Source organism: Myripristis murdjan, chromosome 18 (assembly GCF_902150065.1).
Source record: "Myripristis murdjan chromosome 18, fMyrMur1.1, whole genome shotgun sequence".
NCBI lineage: Eukaryota > Metazoa > Chordata > Actinopteri > Holocentriformes > Holocentridae > Myripristis > Myripristis murdjan.
The window spans coordinates 25,002,906-25,023,044 of record NC_043997.1 but is presented as its reverse complement, the minus strand read 5'-3'; the positions used below and the strand labels follow the sequence as shown (position 1 = coordinate 25,023,044).

At 41.2% G+C, this 20,139-nt stretch overlaps 1 protein-coding gene across 1 annotated transcript in view; it reads left to right on the top strand.

Annotated features, from left to right (window-relative positions):
• The window catches only part of nrxn2b (neurexin 2b), an 801,338-nt gene that overhangs the window by 90,988 nt on the left and 690,211 nt on the right, over positions 1 to 20,139 (top strand). The window contains exon 2 of the mRNA XM_030076071.1: positions 11,599 to 12,996. Coding sequence (XP_029931931.1) covers positions 12,285 to 12,996 — 712 coding nt within the window. The 5' untranslated portion in view covers positions 11,599 to 12,284. The remainder of the gene's footprint in view (positions 1 to 11,598; positions 12,997 to 20,139) is intronic.

Sequence of the window (20,139 nt, the reverse complement as noted above, 5' to 3'; positions counted from 1 at the left end):
TGGAACCAGACATATTTTCTCTATCTTATTTGTTAGGTCTATTGCATTAGATACACGCCCAATCAACATACATACACATAGCATCACACATTCCGAGATCAAGGCATGGACAGTGGTTGGCCTGTCCATGTCCGGTAACTGGCCAATTATTCTCGGTTGCGTTTAAAGTCCAACCTATGTACGGGGCAGGCCCAAGCCCAAGAACATAAATGTGTATCATTTCCTGATATCGACACTCATTCTGACTGAGATCCTGCGAGAGCTCTGTCACACTGAGACCAGCGCTGCTTTGCTTTACATGTGACCAAATAAATATTATATCTGAGAGCTGAAGATTGACTCCGGTCTGTCCTTGGGCATTCAACAAAAGAATCGGGTCCTAACACCACACCACCTCCTCTTCTGACTCTTTCTGTTCTGTACAAGTTATAGTTATGTAAAGAAACTTCAGAAATATGTATGCTCTGTTTAAGACACGTTTCTGTCAGAATATGGCGATAGATTGCTGCAGTTCTGTCTATTGTTTATAATTATTAGAATTGTGTTTGCAGGTGTTGGATTTTTATGACAGGGCAAATTATGAATAGAATATGGATTCACTGACAAATAGATAGTGGTGTCAGATAGTGTTGATTAATATGTTCTTTAAAAAAAAAATGACAAGATGCCTATCAGCCCCTTGACTCATCTGTTTTCTGCCCCCAACCACTAACAACTCCAATGGCCCCTCCCCTTCATTACAGCCCCCATTCCCCAGTGAGACTCATTTTCACACTTCCTCTGGCTCTCAAACAAACCCTCTCCAACCTGACGACTTTACCCCTCCCCCTCCCCCGCCCCTACCTGTAACCTGTACCGCAGAGTTTCTCAACCTTTACAACCTGAGGGCTGACCTTTAAGTACAATTGGGTTACTATAGGTTTTAGTTTGTGTTGTAAAATGTGTGCAGCATGGACACAAAAAGCAGTTTTCCAAAATTTTGTGTTTACATTTAGAACTTTAAGCATTACCCAGTTACTAGCAACACATGTAAGTTGCCGTTAAGGGCTTTAATAAATAAATAGAAACCAATGTTTGCCACATCTTACTGTTAGAAATGGCCTCCCAAGGTTAATATGTTCTTTTAAAAAATGAAGATGGCCCCTGCCCATCAGCCCTTTGACTCATCTGTTTTCTACCCCCAACCACTAACAACTCCAATACTCCCATCCCCCTCATTACAGCTCCTATTCTGGCTCCTAAACAAACCTTCTCCCCGTCCTCTTACCCTACGCAAATTATGTCTAGTTTAGACTTCCTGAGACATGGGTAAGAAAGTGCCCAACCCACAACAATAGCTTTATGCATCATGTCTGACATGTTCTGATGCACTATTCCAAGAAAATTCACTTTCAAAAACCCCAAAGGCAATGGATCAGATAGCCCATGGTGGTAACCCTCAACAAGAAGTTTCAATCAAAGTGAAAATGTCCTCAAACACTGCACATCAGCGAATATATGACAAGAAGAATTACTGCCTCTACTGCGAGAAGCCTTTTGTGAAAATTACGAGACACCTCAAGCAAAAGCATTCTAACATAGCTGAAGTGGCTCAGGCACTTGCACACAAACAAGGATCAGCCGTGCGCAATCTTTTTTTGAGCAAAGTAAGGAACAAGGGAAATTACGACCATAAGTGTTAGTACTGTCCTCTGGGAAAGGACAAATCATCCCCAAAAGGCAAGCAACCTACCAGTCAACAGCAACAGACTATCTGCCTTGCAAGTTTTGCTTTGCCGTGTACATCAAAACAGACCGCTGGAGATATCATAAGCGCTGCAAGCTGCAGGTAAAAGAGGATGGGCCACTGAAAAGGAAAATTCAGGCCAGACCCTCTCTCTCTCTCAACCCAACCAGTCAAGGCAGATGGCCGCCCACCCAGAGCCTGGTTCTGCTCGAGGTTTCTCCTTGTTAAAATGGAGTTTTTCTTCGCCACTGTCACCAAGTGCTTGCTCATGGGGGAATGCTGGGTCCCTGTAAATAACATTGTAAAATTATTAATACTGGGAGCTCGCATTATGGAGCATCGGTGTAAGGGTCACAACGTTGGTAGTTCATGTAAACGGAGCATCAAGGCTGGGGTTGTGCGAAACTTACAGGGGTTGTGCGAAAATTGTAACTATGCGGACCCCACGTAGCCCCCAACTCAGGCCCCCCACTGACAACAAGAGCTATGATTGGTCCGCCAAACTACATCATTTCCAGAGTCACGTCCTGTTGTTGTGCCGGCAGTGTCATTTTTAAAAGAACTGCTGCTGTGATTGCAGAAGAAGTCTTCTTCTTCTTCTTCTTCTTCTTCTTCTTCTTCTTCTTCTTCTTCTTCTGTTGCTATTTCTGCGTTTTCTCCAATCGATATACTCCATGATATTTAAGTCTTTCATTAGCTGAAGGCAGACTGCAGACTCCTGGCTCTTGCTGGAATTCACCATGTCGTTTTCCCCGCTTACAGTAACCATAGCAACAAAGACGACCCAGGATTCATTGTGAATCGAGCATGCACAGATGTAACTGAATATTCCGGTATGGGGCATTTTCAGATTAAGGTGTTTACATGGCACAATATTCCGGTTGGAACAGGCACATGCCAGGGGTCTTATTCGAATAATACAGGAATATGGTGTGCATGTACACGTATTCAGTGTAAAGGTCGCAGCAGTGGCTGTTCATGTAACGGCACATCACTGTGCCATAACATTGAAACAATTTTGATAACTTGATTATAGCTTGCTAGAGCCAGTGATATATTTATTAGTTCTATATGTTTGTTATTTTTTTGTACTGCTTTCTATTTGTTAACAATATAGCTATACAAAACAAAGCTCTTATCTTGTGCATAAAGATAAATATATTAATTAATTAATTCCTGTCTCCATGTCTTTGGCTGCACTTGATTTTTTCCTGTAATGTGCATCAAAAAACATAACAAATCATATTTGAACAACAATTATCTAGTTAAGATTGTAATTTTCTTATTCATTTTGCTTATTTTTTCTTTTCATCCATGCTAGAGTGTGAATATTTGTAGGTTTCCACTATCTCCACTGCCACAAATATTGTTCGTCAGTCAACAGCTACATTCAGTGTGTAAAACCCCCCAAAAACAATAAACAGTCCCCCAAAACAGAACAATAAACAGGACAGACATGGCTTGCTGCCGGTCGCTGCACGAGCATGCGCCAATTTAAAACCATGATTACAAACTACTCCACTCCCAAATGCAGCTGATTTTAAATGTGTTCTGTTATTTGTTTGTTTGGTTTCTCAACAGTTATTTTGTGTGCGTGTGTGTGTGTTTAATATCACGGATCTTTACTTTTATGTCCCCTTGGATTGTCCCCACCTCCTCAATATTTCAAGCTCTAAAAGCCCTTAAGTTTCAATTTACTTTTTAGTAGTTTCAGTATTAGTTTTATTTACTTTTTATTATACTGTAATATAGGGGTATTTGTCAGGGGCAAGATTGAGGAAGTTTAGAATAGGTATTACAGTACAAATAACACTTTGTGAAGGCAACTGCCTCACAGTCATGTTGACATCCTAGTCTCAATAAACATAAATACCAATTCCTTCTCATGGTTTTTGTGTGGACAAATTTGACCAAATTGGCAAAATATAGAACTAAAGACATTTTGTTTTTTTCTTTTTTGGTTTGTTCATTCATTTGTTTTGTTCAGTTTATTTTGTAAGCACACAATATTATTGCAGTTTTCTTAATTTAAAGGTAGGTTTTTATTTTTATTTAACTAAAATGTTTCTTTCAAACCCAGCTTTAGTTTTTACTTTAGTTTTAGTTAACTGTTAAGTCCAATGTGAAATGTAAACATTATTATCGCATAACTTGGACATCGCTTAATAAGCTAGATAGATAGATAGATAGATAGATAGATAGATAGATAGATAGATAGATAGATAGATATTTTTTTAAAAAAATCCAAACATTAAAAATAAGGCTGAGGCTCAAAATAAGTGTGGGTATGGTCCCTTATAGCCTAGTACTTTTGTCTAGTAGTCAGTAAGGGTTACTGACATGTTTTGATACTATAATATTCTGAAGTTAACCTGCTCCAGACCAGGCCATACAGCACAAGTTACCACAGTGATCTACTCAGGTTAAAACTGAGCAGCTTCATGATGGTGCAAAACCTGAGTTAAGCCAAGACAACTGTTAACCCACTAATCCTAATTCTCTTATCAGCGTTGCAGTGTTTATGTATTTTGTGTTTGTATTAAGTAGTAAGTTAAAGGGCCAAACAGTTTATTTCCCTAACAGGCAGGCATGACAATATCAGTTTAATGTTTACGGTTTGAAAATGTATCAGTACTGAATACTTAACTGTTGTTAAATACTGCTGAATTTATTACACCAAAATGTTTGACTTTGACTTTGACTTTGACTTTTTTTTTTTTTTTTTTATCATATGCAAAAACAGATTTACTTGTATTTCTATTTGCAAACAATGGCATATCCTCTAAAAGCTCTGTGGCAAAATATTTATCACCCTCTACAGAGCAGGGAAAACTATCTTTAGAAAACCAAAAACATATCAAACAGTAACAATGCTGTTTTTTGTTCAGCTTTGTGACAGCTTACTGCCAATGATAATATCTTTTTCTGTCCTAATTACATACATGCAGGAGTGTGAGCGTCGCTCCATACCATTCAACAGGGCACCTGTGTCATTTTGTTCAGGCAAAGAGGGGACTCAGTAATTATTTACAGTTTATCACAAAGTTTAAAACAAAGAACTACTGTATAATGGTGAAAATCAAAGTGTTTAAAAGTGCATAGTAAAATTATCATGACCAAGAGGATGAGAAAAGTTGCCTTACCTTAAGAGTACTGCAATTTAAGGAACTTCTGCATGCTTTTTACTACTAGGAAGTTGGAAATCCTGAGTTAAACACTACTGAATTTATTACACTAAAATGTTTGACTTTGAATTAGCAGATAATGTAATATCACGCATACTCTGATTTTATAACAGATGTACCACTTGCTTAGAGTTTTAATCTGAGGAGCTGATAGAAATGAAAATATTGGAGCTCTGAGTTACTGATACTGATACTCTGTGATACTAAAGGCTCTGGCAAAATCTTTAAAATCCTCTATTACCTCTCTGTTCAACTTTGTGACAGCTTACTGCCAATGATAATATCTTTTTCTGTCCTAATTACATACATGCAGGAGTGTGAGCATCGCTCCATACCATCCAACAGGGCACCTGTGTCATTTTGTTCAGGCAAAGAGGGGACTCAGTAATTATTTACTGGGAATTTACTGGAAGTTGGAAACCCTGAGTTCTGACTTAAACCCAATCACAGTTTTCTCAAGTTGAGAAAACTGTGATTATCATATGCAAAAACAGATTTACCTGTATTTCTATTTTCAAACAATGGCATATCCTCTAAACGCTCTGTGGCAAAATAGTGTTTATGTATTGTGTGTCTCTATTAGGTAGTAAGTTAAAGGGCCAAACAGTTTATTTCCCTAACAGGCAACCCTTCTCATTCCATGTAAAATTGTTGTTCTCTGTCAAACCCTTAATATCGATATCCAAATTAGGTACTAAAGGATTTTAGTTTCTTTATACTTACATACTGTAAGTCATGATAGGTGGTTTTCATAATACATCCCACATTTCAAAAAAGCAACAATGACAACATTACTGGTGCAACTTTGCTGAAGAATAACACCACAGATTGGATTATGTTTAGTTTAGATTATTTTGTCTTAAGAATTACCCATGTTACTTATTTATTTTTTCCTAACTCATGTTGGAGTGTGGCTGTCGCTCCATGCTATCCAAGAGGGAACTCCTGTCAGTGTTTCCCAGCCAACAGGGGACCTCTGTCATTCCAAACAGTAGAAGTACCTTTTTTTTCTGTAATGTGCCTCAAAAAACATAACAAATCATATTTGAACAACAATTATCTAGTTAAGATTGTAATTTTACTTACTCATTTTGCTTATTTTTTCTTGTCATCCATGCTGGAGTGTGAAGGTCGCTGCATGCTATCTAAGAGGGGACTCCTGTCAGTATTTACCAGCCAACAGGGAACTTCTGTCATCACAGTTTTAGAAGTCTAGTCAAAGTCTGATAATAAATTGTTTTTTTAGCAGTTAGTCAAAAATGAAATAATTTAAATTTTAATCTAATTTCATTCTGGTTGTTTTTCTTTCTTTCTTTCTTTCTTTCTTTCTTTCTTTCTTTCTTTCTTTCTTTCTTTCTTTCTAAGTACTTATTACTTCCTTGCTCCCTAACCCCCTGAGACCTTTATTTTAATAGTGTTGAGCTTGAAACCTAAGACATCCACTAAAGCTGAGACTTTATATTTTGTTACAAAAACAAAGACAAGTCGTGTTTAAAGAGACAGGATTCCTGTTTAACAGCCCCCCTACAGTCTGAAAGGCTGCTTTACCTGCAAGCCATTCACACCTTGAAGGAGTGTGTTTAAAACGACGTGTGTTTATGAGACGTTGCAATCCCTGCTCCAGCCTACAGGGGCAGAGCTGAGCATGGACTTAAACACTCACACACCTTCAGGTCCCCACTTGGCTAAAATTAAAAAAACTTCACCAGAGGGTGTTACACTTGATTTTAGCATGATTTAAAGCATGACCAAGAGGGGACCTAAAAAATGTCCCCACTTGGCTATGAGGTCCCCACTTGGTGAATGTGTGACGACGCCGAAGTCCCCTCTTGGATAGGTAGGTAAGTGCACACACACACACACACACACACACACACACACACACACACACACACACACACACACACCTCCGTTTTATCCCCTCTCCTCCTTCCCCATCCTGACTAGGAATATTAAAAGTGGCTCGGCATGCCTTTTTGGTTAATTAGCGCGTAGCAGCAGCAGCAGCTTCATGCTGACGGATGGTACATCACGGAGCTTCTCACCAGCCAGGATTTATAGCTCTCACCTCACCAAGATGGTGTGTGTGTGTGTGTGTGTGTGTGTGTGTGTGTGTGTGTGTGTGTGTGTGTGCACGCACGTGCGCGTGTACGTGTGTAAAAATTGTGTGTATAATGCATACATTTGTGTGTCTTTGTGCAAGTATTTGCATGTGCACTGTGTTTTTGTGAGAAAGCCTGTGTATTAGTGCGTGTGTGCAGTATTTGCATAAGTGTATATATACATAGTGCACATGTAAAAAACATCTCATTATCCTTTGGCTAGACTACTGAAGAGTACCATTTGTTTGCATAAATATTCTTCCCATTTCAGCCATTTTTATTTGTTTCACATGAAAAGTTTTTCATTTCTTATTTACAATTCTAAATCGGCGTCACCCCTTAGGAAAAAAAAAGCAAACAACAACAGAATAAAAACAACAAATCATTGAACTCTGTGCAGCAGTGTTCAGCGATGCAGCGTTCACACCACACTTCACCTGTGAGCTCAGTGTTTGAGCAAAGGAGGAAGATGAAAGCCTGGCACGGCTTCACACAACAGGTGTAGCTCGGTCTGTGGGGAATCTGTGAGGACCTGGGGCCGAGGAGGAGCTCTGCAAGAGCAGGATTAAACACTAAGACACATACACCCACCCACACATAAATGTGCACACACACCTCGACCCATGCCTCTACTCGTGCACGAGCATCATGCATGCAAACAAGACACACCCACCCACACACAAGCAAGTGCACACACACCTGCAAAGCCCTGTGCATACATTGCATACATTTTCTGTGAAATTCCGAAGTGCTGGTCGTATTTGTGTTTTTATTGCTTATTCATATCTGTTATTGGATGTAAGCCTTATCTAATACAAATAGGAACTGGCAGAAATGTTGACACTTTCTTAAAATCATATTTTGGTCAGAGTATATGTCTTTGACTTTTAACTGAATTTAATCATCACCGCAAATACAGTAGATGATAGATTTCCTTTGTTGTGTCTTGTTGTCCGAGCTAAAACTGGACCAGCAAAATTCCTGTGGTTTCCAAGTTTATTACAGATGTCTCAGATGAATAATGTAACGTTGGTTTATTATCTTGTCCACAAGACCCATGAGGGTCAACTGCCTCAGGGTTTGATTTTGCACCACATGTGCTTGCAGTCCTGTTTGCTATGTAAAAAAAAATAGTTTACATGAGGCCTCATAGCAAAAAATGTCCATCCTAACAAATCTTAACAAGTCTAGTGGGATTGTCTCATCTTACTTTTTCACTTGTTTTTCACTTGTTTTAAGAAAAAAAAAAATTTAGGATCGAATATGAGAGTAAATGTCTTAAGATGGAGAATTTTTGCAGTGGTTCTAGCAAAGTAGAAAACATCAGATCTGTGTCACACGTGAGGGGAAAGTGAGAATGGGGACACTTTCAAGTGCAGTATGAACTTAGCCAAAGTCTCTTAAGTAGTTGGAGCGTGGTTTCCATCAAGATCATGCTAGTGTTCCCAGTGGGATGGTGTGAGTGGAAGTGGGTTGGAGCTGGCTCATGTCACCCTGCAGTCATCCTTAGGGGTGCAGAGTGTGACCTGGACGAGAGCGGGGCTGGGGTGTGCAGGGCTGTGTGCCTATTCCAACTGCACCACTCTGCACTGCAAGAGAGGAGACTGTTCATTTGTTTTTTTACTTAGTGAGCAAAGAGTGGAGGCAAATGGATGTCACATTAACCATCAGGGGCAAATGGCTGTTGTTTCATTTTTGGATTGAAAATTGACACATTTTGGCATTTTTAAAATATTAAATGTTTACCTGATATCGATCCAGCATTACTGACATGACATTTAAATATATCATTTTAATATATATAAAGTTTTTTAGTTGTATTTATGTTATTGGAGTTTTCTCTAGTATTTTATTTGCTAATATTCTGGTAATTTTCTTGTATTTATTTATTTATTTATTTTTTACCAATGGCATTTTTTGCTAATTTGCTTATTTGCTTGCCTCACCTTTTTTTTTTTTTTTTTTTTTTTTTTTTTTTTTTTTTTTTTTTTGGAAAGAAATCAGTTTCCTCAGGTATCAAAACATATTAAATGTAATGTCAATCAAACATCTGATCTGATGTTTTAAGATATAAATTCAGTGATTATGATTTCAATTTTTTATGCATTTTTTAAAGTTTCTGCCAATTTACTAATTGCCTTCTTTCCTATGTTTTTGAAAGAAATTAAATGAAACTGCGTGGGCTTCAGGGGGTCAAATTGTTTACATGCCACACTTGCTCACACTTACACTAACAAATTGTGATGAGATTAAACCAGAAAGACAGAAAATGTTAAAATGAGCTCTCATGCATTTTCTGCATTCCAGTAATTTCTAATTTACAAGTAATTCACTTGTAAATTGCACTGAAGTGAAACTATTCCTCATTTCGCTGGGAACCCCCTGAAAACCCCTCAAGCTCCCAGTTTGAAGATCACTACGAGAGATATCATTTCTAAAACAACATTGTGGCTAAATGCTGTAGAGGAGACACTGTGGACTACAACTGTGACAAAAATCATACTCCCAAATGCAGGCATAAATATAGACACCAACACATATACTATGTAGAGACATTTTCAGATGAACACAATGACAGTTCCTCTCTTGAAAACAGACAGCCATGCACACACAACCACATTCTAGACACACACACGAGCCAAGGCACAGCACAACCCTTCGGGCTCTAGTCATCTCTTGAGGCTTGTTATGTTTTCTCAGCGTCCTTGGGATTTAACAGTAACATGAGGCAAGCCTGCCAATATCCCCTAATAACTAGCTGACACAATGCATGTAGAATAGAGTGAGTTCCAACATAGTAAGCCTCCACAAATACAGTACTATGAAAGAAGGAGGAAATGCTTTTCTGTGTTTCGTTAGAGACTCCCCAGCCAGACAGAAATAACTCAATGAATATTCAATGCTGCAATGAGGGAATATTCCAAATCTATTTACCCATAAGGGACACAGATGTGTGTAAAAGAATGGTTGATTAAACAGTAAGCCCTCAAATTGTTCACAAAATGCAATTCTTTTGGTCCCAAATGTGTTGAGTGTTTTTATCATATTTTTATTGTTGCTAATAATGGCAGTTAGTATCATGATTTGTGTGTGTGTGTCTACATTACTACCTGTCTAAATTCCTGTGCAGATATTTGCGCGGGATGCTTTGTGTCTGTAGAGTTAGTATAATTTCACCTTGCAGCTGATATTATTGGACTTTGCAGCTGCATAATCAGCAGAGGAAATCGTCCATATATCAGAAATGCTCCGATCTACTCTTGTTAATTTATGGCGGCATACGCCTGTGTGTGCATATGTGAGCGTGTGTGTGAGAAGATCTTATGCAAACACACAGATCAGGCTCCGTCACTCAGAGACCAAAATAAATCAGGCCTCCCTCTGTCGCTGCTGAAGACGTTTGTCTCTCCCCCTCTCTCTTGCCAATATGAACATCACCTAGAAAAAAAAATGATCCCAGTGTTACTTGTTTCCCCCTTTTCTTTCCTTGCATTTTCCAAAGCATCCCCCTCAAAATCTTTATCCATTGCTGTTAAGCCTTTTCCTCTCTGAGATTGTGCATGTGATTATGCAGCATCTCTCTCTCTCTCTCTCTCTCTCTCTCTTTCTCTCACTTACTCACTTATTCACTTCCCTTCCCTCCCCTCCCTGTAGGAGAGCGTCATCGGTGTTGTCACTTTGATGCCAGGCAGGATAGCACGAGGGAGCGTGATCAGGGGCGAGGCCGGCTTTAATTGTAGACTGCACAGTGATGGAAATTAAATCTCACTCAAGAAATAATGGCGAGGGATTAGGCCGGGGCCCAGGGTCAAGAATGGCTATCCTGCGAGCTATTGACTCTGCAGCACTCCACTTGGAATCGCATTTGATTTAATGATGTGTGTGTGTTTGCATATGCATACCCATGCTTTGTGTGTGTGTGTGTGTGTGTGTGTGTGTGTGTGTGTCAGCAATACATTTGAGATCATACCCTCTAAAACACTTAAGAACATGATGAGCATTTCTGTGATATGCTGCCCTGCTAGGGTGTGATTCATCAAATACAGAATATTGCTGATTGGTTGAAAACATGCGTATGGATGGAAGCTGTCTTCAGTGCTATATGACACTGCCATTGTAAGTGCACCATTATGCTATTGCTAAGTGCAGTGCTTCAGATATCGGTTGACACAAATGAGATGGCACGGGTGAAATAAGAAATTCACATTGCCCAGACTCCTCTGGGAAACAGAGAGCTACAGTATGCAAAATTCAAAAAGCTTATTTATTGCTCCGCTCTAGACAAACTTTTTTTTTTTTTTTTGAAGTGTCAGCTTTCAAACTGGGAACAACATAGGGTTTTTATATATAGTACACAGTGTCTACTCTCAGACTGTAAGGGCTAAGCAGATGAAAGATAGACCAAATTAAACAGCAAGTGAAAATTTCTTGCTGTCCAAGGCTGTCACAGGAGTAACTCAGTTGATGAACTTAAACGGGCGGTTGCATTTCCTAACTGTGCACATTCCACCTTCCGCTTTGCATTGATAGAATGTGCAAGTATTGGAGCAAGTATTAAAGATCTTTGTGTGTGTGTTTCTTTCAGATCCCCACATGCTGAGAGGATGAAGGGAGCCAGTACGGTGTAAATCTCTGCCGGACCGTATGCTACAGGAGAAGACTGAAACCATGAATGCATCTTGCGGTCTAGTGGATGCCAGGAAGCTCTGACACCCTCCTTTCCTACTCCCTTTTTCTCATTTTCCTCAGATCACAGTCATTCTTAAAAGAAAACAACAGTCGGATAACTCTTCCCCCCCCTAGCTTTTGGCGGCAGCTCACATTTCCTGGAAATTACACTGAGATCTGAATTCTAGAAACGAGGATTCTATTTTCAGTCCAGGATAGACCAAGAGGCTTTTGAAGAAAAGGCTCTGTTCGAATTATCATATTCCCTCTACTCTTTCTCTCCCCCATTCCTTATTCTTTTCCTCCAAGTCCCAGAGGCACCAACTGATGGAGAGACGAAGGAGAGAGTCAGGATAAGGACGAGAATTAGAGCATCAGAGAGAAGAGGAAAAAACTGCTGATTTGTCAGGAAATTTAGAGTTTGTGAGGATTGCTTTACCCAGCAAGCTTCCTATCTCACTTCACAGATACATAATAATTGCTGTTTACATTGTAGAAACAATACGTCTGTTAGCCGAAGCAAGGCTAGGCTGTATCTCAGTGGTTCTTTTAGACCCATAAGGCATCATATATTCAGAAAGGTAAAAACTGGGAACTTTGAGTATGACAAGAGGGTTAAGGTTCCTGTGTTGGCCACTGTGGCCTCTGGCCCTCTTCAGCCTGCTCACCACAGTGAGGATGCTGGAGTTCGGTGGGGCACCTGGCCAGTGGGCACGCTACGGGCGCTGGGAGGCTGGATCAGTGGGCGAGCTCAGCTTCAGTCTGAAGACCAACATCAGCAAAGCACTGGTTCTTTACCTGGACGATGGCGGCAACTGCGACTTCATGGAACTGCTGATCGCCGGTGGGCGCTTGCAGCTGCGCTTCGCCATCCACTGCGCCGAGCCTGCCACTTTACACATGGAGACGCGGGTCAATGATGACCGTTGGCACATGGTTTTGCTCACTCGCAACTTCCGCGAAACCCTTCTGATGGTGGACGGGGAGACCAAAGTGGCCGAGGTCAAGTCCAAGAGGAAGGAGATGGCGGTGGTCAGCGACCTGTTTGTAGGTGGGATCCCACCAGATGTGCGCCTCTCAGCGCTGACTTCCAGCACCGTGAAGTATGAGCCGCCGTTCCAGGGTTTGATATCCAATCTTAAGGTGGGGGAGATGCCTCCTACTTTGCTGAATAGCCAGGGAATCCAGAGCGACCTGGAGTACCTCTGCACCAAACAGAACCCCTGCTTCAATGGAGGGTTTTGCTCGATTCAGTATGGGGAGGTGCACTGCGACTGCACTCACACCCGCTTTAAGGGGAAGTACTGCAAGGAAGGTAAGAGATGTAACACTCCTACTCCCACCTTTATATCATTTCCTCCTTTAGCTGTTGTGTATGTAACAATGGCGAGTTGGGTATAATTTCCCGAACATGGTAAATCTCAGTCTCCCATAGGTAAAGGTGTTCTCTGCTGGTTTGATAGCTCAATGTCTACATTGCCTGCTGGGAAATTGGAGTCTTCACCACTATCTCTAGGATTAATTTTACTATCTCTTTGTTGAGTGGATTTTTCACTTTGCACTTGGCAAACCACCATCGGTTTTCTTGTTGTCGAAATCATTACATACCAGCATCTACTGTGGGATCAGCGTAGCGAGAGCTACCGCATAGCAAGTTGTACAGCTCTGATGTGTATAAATTATTCTAATATAGTCTTTTGTTGACCTTTCCAAGTATCTTGCAGAGAGGTCGCAAGTGACTCACTGCTCGGGTGTGAGGCAGCGCAAAGTCTGTATTGCTGCACTGCCTTAGTAGTTGACGTCCAACCCCCCAAAAAACACCACAGGAAAATGAGAGATGGAACACAAGGATATTTGGGGGAGATATGTTGCCGATGCCCAGTGTGGGCTTATTTACAGCCTTTTTTTTTTCTCTGGGATGTCTTTTTAGAAGTTTCTTTGCTCAAACAATTGCTGGGTTGTTGAAGGACAGAGGAGTTGTTTTGGGATTCTGTGAATTACTCAAGAGCTTCTGAGGTGGCACAGGTGCTACTTTGAATGCGATTGGGATTTTTTTTTTAAAACAATGCTTGACATTGAAAGTGCCGAATAGCCAAACAGAATTGTTCAGATGTACAATTGTGCACAACTGGGTTCTTTCTTTCTTTCTTTCTTTCCTTCTTTCTTTCTTCCTCTCCAAATGTATTCTCTCTGGCGTACACCCTGCTCTTCCCTTCATTTGCTTTTGGGATGTGCTCTTGTGCTGTCAGCTCATGTCAAACTCTGTTCTGTTTTAAACCTCTGGCTCCCTCCTTCACTGACACATCCCATTTCCATATCTGTGCTTTTCTCTCGCTCTCTCTCACTCTCTCTCTCTCTCTCTCTCTCTCTCTCTCTCTCTTTCTATCTTTTGCGTTCAACTGTCTCTCTCTGTTTCTGTTCATCCCGCAGCTTTTCCTTTACCCGCCTCCTACCTTCTCTTCTCAAGGCTATCTGGGCTTTCCATCTCTCTTCGCCTCCCCCTGCTGTCTCTCTCTCTCTCTCCTGAGTTCATTCCCTTACTCCACTTATCTCTCTCTCACCTTTACCCGCTGTCAGCGCTTCCTACCCCCTGCATCTCCTCCTCCTCCTCCTCCTCCTCCTGCACTTATCTCCCTCCTCTCCCGACTTCATCCTCTCTGCATCTCTACATCTTTCGCTCACCTATTCTCTCATTCCCCGTGCAGTCATCAGAGTCTTGCTGGCATTGTCTGCTCTCTCTTGATCATTTGTAATGAAGAAAAACACCCCGACCCACTCCCTCCACTTTTTGCTTTTATGTACTATTAATATTGCATTACGAACCACCAATAATCAATGGGCTCAGATGCTCACACCTTGTCCTTCGTGATGAAATGGCTTGTAATGATTGAATCTTCAAAAGGTAGATCACCACTTTACCAACAGTTATTTGTCGATTGTTTGAAGTCTTGCAGTTTTGTGGCACTCAAAGATAAGCTTGACAGTACTGGGGGGAGGGGAGGAGGGGTAAAATCACCCAAACAAAATATTTTGTTCAGTTTTTGGTTGGAGTGTTGCTTTTGATAGATCAGAAGTAATAAGAATAAATTCAGCATGCAGCCATGATTTAGATCAAAGCCTAAGTTGTTTTGATATAGAAAGTCTGTAACGGCGCACAGGCTTGATGGAGTGTGTATAGCAGCTCAAGATGCTGTATTGTTTGGTTTTTTGCACTCCAAAAAATCCAAACAGACATAGCATCCCCCATCTCTTGCGGGATGAGTTATTGCTGTTTTGTAGAGACCGTATAGCACGGCAAATGATGCCGCTGCCGGACTGACATAGGTCTGTCTGCCTCGCAACGTCTCCCCCTCGCTTTCTCTCTCTTGCATTTCTCAACTCCTTTCATTCCTCAAGCTCGCTCTTTCTCTCTTCCTCTGTCTCACTCTTTCCGTCTCTCTCTGCTCTGTGTCAGATTGTTGTGTGGTTGCTGGAAGCAGATACTGCTGCCTGGCTCTTGGCTAAATTGAGAGCAGAATACCAATGCGGTGCTACTGTGACTGCAGGAAACATTTGTCCTTTTGAAATGGAGAGAGAGGCAAGGAGGGAAAGAAACAGAACAAGAACAAACCAGGGATGGAGAGAGAGAAAGAGAGAGAGGGAGAGAGAAAGAGAAAGAGAGAGAGAGAAATGACTGATCAACAGTGAGAAATGGGGAATCAAGCGAGTGAGAAAGACAGTATGAAGATATTCATTTGCTCAGTGTTAATTTATTTTCGGTGATGTTGTTTGGTTTGAGGACTGTAAATTGGGTCATTATGGCTCGCTGCCAGAGCAGTGGTGCATTTATTCCTTTTATCTAACACATGGGTGGGAATGTAAAGGTCTCTCTCCCTCTTTTAGTTGGTTTTAAGCCACTTAGATGCCTGTACTAACAAATCCATGTCTCGCTGTGTTAGCTCGGCAGTGAAGAGGCCATGTCAAAGGAAAGCTTATTTGTAAAAGGGCTGCAGCCTACTCTCGCTACAGAGGAATAACACATTGGTACATGGGAACACTTTCAACCAGGATGTGGCTTTTTTTTTTTTCAGCACATCCAGGTGACTAGATGATACATGTTTGTGTTACCTGTCAACACAGCATATGTTAACACTTCCACTCAGCTCATATGCTTCTCAACAATGTCTCACAAGTGCAATAGTACATCACTAAAAATACAAGTAAAGAAAAATCAGTAGTGCCCCTAAATTATTTGTATGACCTTAATATGATTATTTAAGAGCAGAGTGCTTTAAGAAGAAGAGACTAAGAGCTTTTGAAGAAAGTCATTCAGCATCACTTTTTTTTTTTTTTTTTCAGAAAACTCATGTAGTATTGATTACTTCTACTGTCCCATTCAAAATGGATGAAAATGACTGGCAGATATCTTGTATTTAAAGGTATATTTCACCCATTTAGAAAAAAAAAAGTGATATTATTTCACTTCCCCTCCTAGCTGTTGTGTAGGACTGTAGTGGTGCTATCTTCCTCTCATTGCTACTGAGGGCTCTAGTTTCCCGGCGCAGCGCGGGGTGGCGCAGTGAGGCGAACCCCACGCAGAGCTAGTTTCGACCGGCGAAACGGCAGAGGCGAACGGTTTCCAAGTTTCGCAGGCGGAGGTTCGCCGAGATGGGAGTGGCGCCGCAGCGGGGGGAGGTGCCGACAGATTCGGCTTGGCGCAGTGACAGTTTCGTGCCAAAAGGCTTTGCCGAGGTGCGCCAAAAGCTCGCCATCTGAAACCACGTCTACTTTCAGCGCAAGGCGGAGCGGAGCCGGCGCAGTGGAAGTTTGGCTGACTGGCGCACATCACCAAAACCTCACAATCAGCACAAACGGTGCCAATCTCCTTTGATCTGACATCAGCTGTGACGGGACAGTTGATATGGGGATATATGTATGTGCTGATTGTGATCGTAGCATTGAATAGTGTTTTTTTCGGTATTTATTGCATTGTTCATGTGTCTGACATTCCGGAAGCCTGCCTGTGAGGTTTTGGTGACGTGTCCGCACTGCTCGCCGGTCTCCGCTCCGCGCCGGTCTCCTGAGCTCCGCTCCGCCTGCGGCAATAGACCTCCATGTCAGCTGTGTAAACTTTCATTACGCCTTCACGCAGCACATTTTAAAGGCAAGGACAGGGGCTCATTTGATTGGTTAAATGTGAATCGGCTGTGTCAAACCCACTCCACGCCTTCTCTCCTCCTCTCCGCCGGTAGGAGGGACGGCGGAGGTACTTGCGCCACCGAGAACGGCGTGCCAAACTTGGAAAATCCGCCTGGCCACACCCAGTTGGCGAAGCGCATCTGCGCTACGCCCCCGCCTCGCCTGGTCTGCGAAACTAGAGCCCTGAGTGTTGGATACTGGCTGGATGCTTCAGCTGCAAACTGTTAGCCTCCTGTCAATGAGATTTTTAATTAATTTGAGCAAAACTATTGCCTTTGTCCACTCAGTAGTCTGATGTACATTTTAGCTTTGGAGAGTGACACTTGTTAAAGCAAGCATCCAGCCAGTTTCCAGCCAGTATTGTTTTTCAGAGCGGGTGAAACCACCCCTTTAATAAAGGCCAGTATCAGACACATTTGATAAGTGTGTATATCTGGTCTCAAAATAGACTCATTGCTGTAAATGCAAAAGATTAAAGCAAAAATGCAGCATGCTGGTTGGTTTGAAAATAAATAATAATAATAAAAAAACAACAACTCTAATTAATAAGCAAATTAAATGGCTTAGGTACAAATTTCAGATAGCTGAAGTTTGCTGGATGATACACTGGGCTAAGAGTGAAATAAGTTTCTGCTGACACTGATCAGAAAACGGTCTCCTTTCTTTCTCTGTGTTGATACTTAGGCTCGTGAATTCAAGGCTTGGGAAGTGGCAGGCTTTGATGTAGACATTAAACCATACCATGAGGAAGAATGGAGTATGACAAAAAAGAAGTCGCATTCAAATCCACTTCAAGCAGAGACGGAGGGGGGAAACCCAAACAGTGTGGTGCTAACCATGCTGCATTAAATAAATCCTCTCAATGGCCACACACAATTCAACAAGCAAGATTTGACAAGTCTGCACTGTAATATGGACAAATGACTTGAAATACCAGTGAATAGAGACAAAGGTCTTATTCACTCCCCAAAATAATGACTTCCAGACTTTTAAATCCAATGTAATGATGAATGTCAGCTGAAAGTAGATTCAGTCAAATCTGAAAAGAGAATATGACAGTAGAGGTATTGCAATTTAAAGAGCTTTGTCTGTCTCATCTTTCTCTAGCGCATTTTTTATCAGACTACTCCCTTTGTAGAAAACTGTATATCTCCTGTTGCATTCATTTGAATAACAGTGATCCAACTTAGCCATTACCACTGTTCAACCGCCCTTGCCACCGAGAGGTGTTAGTGTTTTCTCTCATTTACATGCCCACTGTTAAAGTGAAGTAGGGAGGGTGTTATGAGGGTTGGAGGTGAACATCGCACACACTCAACCAAGTAATTTTCTTAAACAGACCTGTGATACCAGAGGCAAAAATTCCAATTGTACTTCTCAATTATGTCCATGAGCACTCACAGAGAAAAACAAGAACCACACTGGAACCTGAGATATGTGTGTGTATAAGGTACTATGTGTGTAGGTTGCCACCTTCCCTGCTATTATCACAGCTTCTATGTCCATTAGCTGCATTTTGAAGTAGTCATGTGCAAGCCTTTCAGACAGGAGTTTCAGATCAGGGAACGTAATTAAAGCTATTGTGCCTATACAGCCTGTATCGTTTTTATAAGTGATAGGGAGCCTGGCTTCTTCCTCTGTCGACCTCCAAATGGCAGAGCAGGGCAAGGCAGATGCCAGCTCTCAAATCAGGGTAATTAGAGGTTAAATGTGTTTGAGAAAATGGTGTCTATTATATTATACATTCATTTAACCCACAACGAACACTGTTTCAGGTAGCCCTGTTTCTGGGTTTGACTGTAATCACAGGAACATTTTGTGTTCTGTCTTCCTCTACAGTGCATTTGACAGGCTCAGATAGATATGAGTGATAAATGTAAAGTGGCCAATTAGTGAGAAAAAAATGTGTGTATCATACATACCATGAAAACAAACTACAAACTTCAAACATCAAGTCAATAATGGACTTTTATTCCCCCTTTCTCGATCAGGTCTTTCCCTTACGGGAGATTGGATTTTAGAATAAAGCCATCTTAAAATCAGCATATATGGAATATTAATCTCTATAACTGTTGACATAACATTTCTGTGCCAGTTTGCAAACTCAGTGGTCAGTAAATTCACTTACTTGCATACTGATAAAAGTCAGATACAAACTAGTAGATAATTTGCAGTCCGACTGAGTTTTAATCTGCTCAAAGGCCCTGTGGATTCCACCAGGTAGGGAACAGGGAATTACATTTAACATGATTAAACTACTCTGATCAGATAACATTGTAACTGTAATCCATTAGTTCACTTATTTATTCATTGTCTTTACTCATTTATACCTGTCCAGGGTCACAGGGGGCTGTATTGGATGGAATCATTGGATGGAAGATAGGGAAACACGCCGGACTGTCCATCACAGGGCAGGCTTAAGACAGAGAGACGCTCTCATTCCTCCCAGAGAGCAATTTAGAGTCTGCACTCCACCTGACCTGCATGTTTTAAGACTGTGGGAGGAAACTGAGCACTGGGGAGAACATGCAAACTGCACACAGAAAGAGCTGGGGCCTGTAATTGAACCGTGCTGTTAGGCAAATCTAATCCATTAGTTAATGTCTAAATAACATAGAGGAGTCAGTTTACAGATACTAAACAAAAAACAAAGGAAAAAGGTGATTACTCAACATTTTTGAAGGAGAAAAGGGCATTTAGATATTGATATTTTGCTTGTATATGTTTTACATTGTGAAATAATGATTTTTATTTATTTATTTTACACATTTTAGATAACACAAAGCAGAAATTGAGTATATTTAGTTTAACTGGTAACAATTTAAGGCTGGTGATCAGCAATCAGTTCTGGCTTACATTTTCAGAATAAGCTTGGCCACAACTACATTACTTCACTTTTGAATGTTTTCTTTTTTTTTTTTTTTTTGTCTCTCTTTCAACTTGAGCCAAGAAATGGTATCCAAATTATCAAAGAAAAGCTGTTGTTTGCTTCCCATTCTCCAGCTGCGCAGTGAAAACTGTATCATACTGTTTGTGAGCAAAAAGGTTGATGCAGCAGCCCTCTCCCACTTGGCAGGGCCGCGTAAAGCAAACGTTCAAAAACAGCTGCTTCGCTCATTACCGCTCACTACTCTCCAATTCACTCTCATCATCACTTTTCATTATATGCGCCGAAATAAAGCCGAAACTTGGGTCTGTGTGGAGCCCTGCAGTTAACATGCCCGGCCCCTGCATGTCGAGAAGGAAGCCCTCCTTCAAGCACAGTGCTGTGACCTCAGGC